Genomic DNA, 7828 nt, shown 5'->3' on the forward strand with positions numbered 1-7828 from the left:
TTGGCAATATGGTATAATCAAACTGAAAGTTCTGCAGGAGCCACAGTAAGTAAATATGCATTGATGCTTACAAGCCATGCTGAAGATAATGAGGGTAACTCAAGAGCCCTTGTAGACCTCAAGGCAAACTGCTATGAGTTCAGAGGCAGTTTGGTGACCATAATTATTCTGCATCTGATTATTCCCTCCAGATGTTTTATAGAGATATGAGTGGGAGTAATAGGTCTACAATCAGTGAGCTCTGATGGGCTGACCTTTATAGGGAAAAAAGGTATTTACATTGCTTGGAAAAACACCACATTACTCAGCATGTGTCCTCCTCACTTTTCTTCACTGTGGGTTTCTTCAGCTGGTCATCATCACAGGGGATTGGACCCTGCAGGGAAAATTTTATTTGGCTTATCCATCACATGGAGGACATGTTTTTTTTAACCAGTACACCATTCATTTACCCAGTTGTTCCTTTTTCCAGAAAAATAAAATTAAATAGTTACAGGTCAATCTGCAACATTTTCATTTCTGTAACCATAAGAGAACACCAATTTTGCATGTTGCCTTCATGCTGAGGTCACACAAATGAAATTAACTGAAATTACAAGCTGTCCTCACTTAAAATACATATGAGTGACCTTTTGATACAGTGCTAACAAGAATTTACCATCATCTTAATTAAAATACCACTTGCTCCAAAGCTCTAGTATTGCATTGCAAAGTTGTAAAGGTGTTTGTGATATTGTGTTGTCTTGTATAACCACGCTGTAAACTATACCACTAGCGGTTAATTGTAGTTTCGGTGGCTTGATGTAGCTCGTTGGTTTGCTGTCTGACGAACCACAGCACTGATTCATCGAAGATGCTGCCTTAAAGGTTCCTCGTAACTTCTAAATTCATAACTCATGGATGTATACCTTCTATACAAGTTGATTTGTAATAATAACATTTTAGTCGGCTCCATAATATTAATTATAATGTGTTTTGTAGGCCCACATTTTCACACATTCCAGCATACAAAATCTATTTATTTATACACTTTTTGACATATATTATGAGTCAAATGGATTATCTAGAGCCTGTCCCTCCGTATTAGCTGCTATTAGTAGGTATTGTAAAATGTATGTAAAATAATAATAGTATGTACGTAGGCCTACCACTCAAACATTATTTTACTGTTGTTATTTGGACACATTTTGTGATTTTTCTGTGTAATTTTAGTGTTTCCGACAGCACTTTAAGCCTGCATTAGTATGGTGGGATAGGCTGGTTTGTTGACTGACTTTAGGTTTCGGCTGTGCTGTAGTGTATCTGCTACAGACAAACTAGGTTGCAAACCTCGTTAGAATTAAAGCTAAAGCCGTTCACTTGAGCATATGTAAATAATACAGCTTGTGTCGTAGCTGTATCCACATGTTCTAGCACAAAATGTTGACTGCCTGTTGATGAATTCTGTATTACTGGACCAGTTTGTAACCGAGCACGACGTGGTTTTAGCCAACATTAGCTTAAGTTACGTCCAAAGATTGACAAGATAGACGGCTCAAGTTCCTCCGGAGAGACATGGGCAACGCAAGGCTGACCGTAGGTAGCTTATGTAGCAGGTTGGCCAGCTACATAGTTCCAGATGGATTTCGACCATAAATAAATTGTTATTTATTCGGTCTGTTGTACTGATAATGAGGAACTGAACCAGCAGTATCTGGCCGTAACTGTAAAACACTCAATCGTCCTGGCATCGTACCGCTGGCCTAGGAAGCTAGCAACAAGATAGCTAACTGCACGTCTGACATAACGTATCTACTAAAGTAAGTATATTGGGTTACAGTCATTAATAATTCATTGACAGCTTTGTCCGGTTTAATTTTTCAAAGAGTAGAACCGTGAACCCCCAGCGTTAGCTGGTGAAGTTATTGAAATGCATTTTCATATTTTGTTTATATGGTAAGCTAGCGTTAACGGTAACTTTTATAGGTGGGTGTGTGAGACTGCTAGCGTTAAGTTAATATATTTGAGCTTTAGCGTAGCTAACGGTAGCAGATAGACTACGGCCTTTGTGAGTTTGTTCTGCGGCTAAGTTTCTGGCTGTCAATTTGGGATTTTACCATCGTTACTTGACATGGAAACGTCTGGGTGAGTGCTGAATTTGCTGTGATAACATAACAGCAACAACAGGCAGCGTCCATAAAAGCATAACTCATAACTTGGGCTGTGTTTTGACATTTTTATTCAGTCCTAAATTGTCCAGTTGGATTTCTTTGTCCAAATATAAACCTGATCATGTAGAATATGTGAAGGTCTTGAATATATATCGAGGTATCTCTGTGTTATGAAAGTTTACTGAGCCTACTAATCTCATATGTGCCATATCCTCTTGGTCACTTTTCTGTTGGAAACATCGTTATCTCACACTGTGCAAGTACTAATATATAGTAGGTGCTGAGTAGATTAGTTGATTAACCAGGTACTTGATCGACGAGCTGCAATGATGAATGTGCTTGCAAAAATGTCAACTATTTCATTTCAGTTCAATTCAGTTTTATTTGTATAGCGCCATTATTATTATTATAGAGAAAAACCCAACAAATCCCCCTTGAGCAAGCACTTGGCAACAGCGGGGAGGAAAAACTCCTTTAAGAGAAGAAACCTCCAACACACCCTGGTTCTGGTCAGGCGGCCTTTTGCCTCAACCAGTTGGGGTGAATGGATAGAGGAGAGAGAAAAGAAAAGAAAAAAGCAACATGACACAACAAACAATCAAACACTGGATAAGTTGATGCAGGCGGTGACTCCTTATCATAAACATAGAGCTCCAGGGCCAGGGCTACCCTCAGAAAGGTAGAGAGAGAGAGAGAGAGAGAGAGAGAGAGGGGACACACTACAGGAGAGAGGAAATGTAAAGTTGATGGCATGTAATGGAGAGGAGAGCATCATCATGGGGTGACCCCCAGCAGCCCAAACCTGCACTCTGAGAGCAAAGTGCTCTGTTAGGATGATAAGGCTCTACGAGGTCTTTAAGATACGATGCAGCCTTGTCATTAAGGGCTTTGTATGTTAGGAGAAGGATTTTAAATTCTGTCCTGAATTTTACAGGGAGCCAGTGGAGAGAAGCTAATATGGGAGAGATATGATCTCTCTTGCTAGTTCCTGTCAGTACTCTGGTTGCAGCATTTTGGATTAACTGGAGGCTTTTTAGGGAATTATTGGGACATCCTGATAGTAAAGAGTTACAGTAGTCCAGCCTGGAAGTAACAAATGCATGGACCAGTTTTTCAGCATCACTTTGAGACAAGATGGTCGTTAATGAAAATAATTAATAATTGTAGCCCTAGTTGATGGAAAATAAATACATCATCTACCCATTTTAATTTTTAATACTTTAAGTCACCATTATGAAACAAATAAAATAATCATGTTCATCATTAGCTTCTTTTTTGCATTTGGATGTTTCACAAATTTGAGTTAATATACAAATGAACTCAAATAATGAATATGAATAGTATAAAAATGTAAGGCATCATAACTTATGGCATGTGTTCACCACCCTGTGAAGTCAGTATTTAGAAGAGGCACCTGTGGTACTAATGAACACCTTTGTACATCTGATTCTGCCATTTATTGGCCACAGAAACCTGTAACACCTGAGCCCTGTTTGTGGTTTACCTCACAACTGTCCTTTGTAGCACTCAGTATTTGAGAATGACTTGCTTAATGTTGACTTGCATTTGTGCCATATTTTTCTATTTACATGACTGACCTTGGTGTTTATTTAGTGATTTAAAGTTTTTCTTGTATTCCTCTTCTGAGTTGTCATTTTCAATACTCTTCTCTTAGAATAGTTTTGAATGTTTTTTCTAAATTATGTAGTTTTCGCCTTGGGGTTAGGCTGATTGGCAACTGTTTCAGAGAGGGGATTTAAATATTCAGCTTTGCCTCTGCTGATTACAAAATGCTTAGATTTCCCCATAAGGAAAATATGTAGAATTTTGTTGATTTAAACCTAATTACTTAATGAGAACCTTTTGGTTCTTGCTAGCCACTAAGCTGGTATTTAAAAAGACAAAGACATGCAGAAAGTCTAAAAATCTCAGTCCTCCATTTATAGAGAAACCTCTCAGACTGTCTTTACTCTCACTGTGAGTACCCTGGTTTTGAATTTGATTTACAGATTTCATAACATTTTTCCTGACAGTAGTCCCCCTGTACTGCAGCTTTATGTAATACTTGAATTGTGATAACAGTTTATATAATATGTTATTTATTACATTTTGCTAACAAAAAGTGAAACTAAGATTGATTCTCCTGATGTTTTGCATGTAACTGTTGGAAGGCTGTTGATGGCCTTCCTGCCAACCATGGACACAGCGACTGACACATGCCCCACGGTGCACCAGAATGGGACCGCCCATCAGGACACGCCAGATGCAAGCTCAGCCACTGCTGTTCTGAGGCTGCATTATTACCATAGCAGTCAGGGAGCGGCCGGCTGCAGCTTTCTCAGCTACCCACCTGGGGACTATGTGGCTGAGGAGCTGTGTATAGATGCAGCCAAGGCATGCAGTGAGTACTAATAAATCATAAAGCACCCACATTCATGTGTTTTGCTGTAACCCCGGGCAAAGGTCCCGAGATATGGTTATCAAGAGGCCACAGTGACGTGTATCAGCAGAAAACCTGTTGGCTCCATGTTTTGTTCAATCTGTCAGACTTTCTTTTCCTTTATTTGGTAGCTTTGCCTGGCTTTGCTTGCTGGTTTTTGTAGAGGCACAGTGTGAAAGTCAATAGAGGGAGAGGACTAGACTCACCTACATGTTGTTGGAATCACACATTATGGGTTTCATGATAAACTAAACACAGCTGACATTTTAAGACAATCTGTAGTGGACTTTTGTTCAGCTGTGTTGGTACTAGAAACATGCTTTCCAGTGTCTGTCCTGAGGCGTAGTCTGTTACAGTATGTGCTCAGAGTTGCCCCTATGTTAACATTATTTCCAGAGGTTTAGTGTACTTTTTGTTCACTTTATTTATACAAAAATAAAATACAAAAATAAATGGACTGTGCATTTTGATCAAGCTGCTAACACAGTATAGACATCCATTAAAATGCTACATATTCAAATGGAGTGCAGGTTTAAAGATCTTGATGTTAATTCTTGTTCTTTGTCTGTTTTAGGTATATCACCTTTGTACTTCAGGCTTTTTGGTCTCTTCCGAGAGCGAGACCGCTTGTGGTTTTCACCCAACCATATCTTCCAGCTTGATGAATCTGCTTCAGAAGATGTGTTTTTCAGAATTAGGTAGTATACAATAGTTTGGCATCCTCATTGCTCTCATGGTTTAAAATGTTCCTCAGGTTCTCACTGCATAGTTTTTGTTACTGTTCATCACAGATACTACTTTCCTGGCTGGTACAGTGGGGGTGCATCCCGTGCATATCGATACGGGGTCGCCAAGGGATCAGAAAGCCCTGTTCTTGATGACTTTGTAATGTCATACCTCTTCTTTCAAGTAAGCACCTCAGCATACATCCAATCTCTTTACTGCACATTCTGGTCAGAAATGAGTGCTTTGCTGTATTTGTAGATCAGTTTAACAGAAATATTTAAGAGCATCTTGTGATTGTTTGTGCATCCTTGTATTTTAGATGAGGCCTCAGAAAACAATCAGTTCATATCTTTGACAGCTGAAGTTTTATCACTTTGATAGTTTGTGAGCTAGGTCACAGCTTTAAGTTTCAGTTTTTGAAAGTATTATTCAGGGACTTGGATGATGATGATGATGATGGAGAAGTAACAAACTCTCAAACTGGTGTGTTTTCTTTGTCCATGGATGTCTTCATCATCAGTTGACAATGCTGTAGTTTGTGGTGTAAACAAGAAGGTCAGCAACAGGAGGGTTGCCACTTTCAGTGAGTGCAGTTAGAGCCCTCAAGTGACAGTCTTTGGGAGCAGTCTTGCAATTTGTATGCAAAAATCCACACCTTCATTTGCACAAAGCCTGAATGACAGAGCAAAATTAAATCCCCGCTCAGTTTTATGTTTGCACTTTTCTGTCACCTCAGGCTCAGAGCAGAGCCATTGTCCAAAAATGTCATTGTCTTTTTTTGGTAAGTTTGTGTTCTTGTCTGAAACTATTTAAGTCTGGCACACAGACTATTGAAAGGCTGAAGTCAGAAATCCTGACTGACATGGCAAAGCAGGAAGCTGCCTCAGCTATTTGTGTGATTTGATTGTAAATTTTATCACGCCGTGGAAAATCATCATTTCATTGTTTTACTTCATTACTGGCCCTGAAATGTGACCGATCCAACTTTTTTTGGAATGTGTTGCAGGCATCAGAATTGAATTTAGACTACAGTGAGTAGATCTCATTCCCCCTGGTTTTGTGTGTTTGTATATTTTCACATTTCGCTCTCTCTCTCTTTGGGCTGCATGAATTTTTGTTCTTTTGTGGTCAGTTGACAGTAGAGTTATAAGAGTTGTTTAGTGTTGTGTCCAGTATATTCTAGAGTTGAGCTTCTCTGTCTGTGATAAAGGAAGGCTATTATGACTTGCAAGAGGTGTATGTCACTGCATCGCCACAACTATTCTAGAGCCTTCGTTTTACAAAGGACAGCAGTGAATGAATCTGTGATAATTAAATCTGGGTGGGAGGATGGAGGGAACTCCCTTCTGATATAAACACCACTAATGTACAATATCAACAAAAAACATCTCTCTCCATTTGTCAGTTGAAGGTTAAAGCAACATAACAAAATCCAACAGTTCATGTCATTTTTTTAAGCACACTGATAAATAGTATAGTGCCAAGATATACAAGATTGTGTTCGCACTCATGGCGTGGGTCACTTTTATTCAGACCAATTTTAAAAACAAAGACAATTTTTTAAAAAGTTCCAGCGTTATCGGATAGTTCTGGCCCATTTGGTGTTCACATTGACTTATTACAATGAAAACAAGAGGTACAACTATGCCGTTAGGTGAACTGATAGGACGCTCAGTCATTGGTCAGTTCTGGTGATCTGTAAACCTGCATCATCGTGCTATTTGGATATGCAGGAGAAAGTGAAAACAAAGTTTGTTCCAGTGACTGAGAACATGTCATGTTGTACCTGTATTTACAGCATGGCTTTGTACCTTTTCACTTAAATAAGAAAAAAACAGAATTTTCTCTGAAGTAAGGCCTTCTTCCACTAAGCTCGTTTTTATTTTGAAAGCAACGTGTCTTGCATAATTGTACTTTGATCTTCGAGGTCAGCTTGTATCTGTTTTGCAGTTGTCCTTGGTTCTTTTTCCACCATTTGAGCACTCCTTCTGTTTAATCTGTGCTCAGTTTTCTTCTGGCAGCCACGTCCAGAGAAAATGGCTACGATGACATAGACAACAAAATTCTTAATAATATTACCAACTGTAATCACAGGAACATCAGGTTGCTTGGAAATGGTCTCGTAGACTTTACCTTGACCATGCTAGGCATTCATTTTCATCCTCTTCTACTCACTGTTTTCTTGTTTTCTTTCTCTTTTCAACACATTGAGTACCTTTCTATCAACAGCCTGAATGATTATAAGACCTCAGTCTTATCACGCCTGTGATAGAGTATATTCATTTATCACTATAACTAAGGGGTAGCCTACCAATAAATAGTCTTTGTAGAATAGGCTTTCAGCTTTTTTTCACAGCTTCGTTCTTGTATTCTGTGGCAAACCAGACACGGAGGTATGCATAACAAAATACATTTTAATTTCTGCAAATTTCAAGAAAAATGGAGCATTGTTTCAATGAGGTATAAGGATACCACTGACTCTATATAAAACCTGGACAAACCGACGTCACTC

General features: G+C 38.9%; 1 protein-coding gene across 3 annotated transcripts in view; it reads left to right on the forward strand.

Moving 5' to 3' along the window:
• The first annotated feature begins 1253 nt into the window (after positions 1 to 1253).
• Positions 1254 to 7828, forward strand: part of jak2b (Janus kinase 2b) — a 24521-nt gene continuing 17946 nt past the window's right edge. The window contains exons 1-4 of one of the 3 annotated variants that reach the window (XM_020598285.1): positions 1254 to 1799; positions 4322 to 4551; positions 5165 to 5288; positions 5382 to 5499. In XM_020598285.1, the coding sequence (XP_020453941.1) occupies positions 4329 to 4551; positions 5165 to 5288; positions 5382 to 5499 (465 nt within the window). In that variant the 5' untranslated portion in view covers positions 1254 to 1799; positions 4322 to 4328. Of the gene's footprint in view, positions 1800 to 1847; positions 2125 to 4321; positions 4552 to 5164; positions 5289 to 5381; positions 5500 to 7828 lie in introns of those variants that run through there. The other 2 variants (XM_020598287.1, XM_020598284.1) reach the window with 2 other exon arrangements.

Source organism: Monopterus albus, unplaced genomic scaffold (genome assembly GCF_001952655.1).
Source record: "Monopterus albus unplaced genomic scaffold, M_albus_1.0 scaffold37.1, whole genome shotgun sequence".
Classification (NCBI taxonomy): Eukaryota; Metazoa; Chordata; class Actinopteri; order Synbranchiformes; family Synbranchidae; genus Monopterus; species Monopterus albus.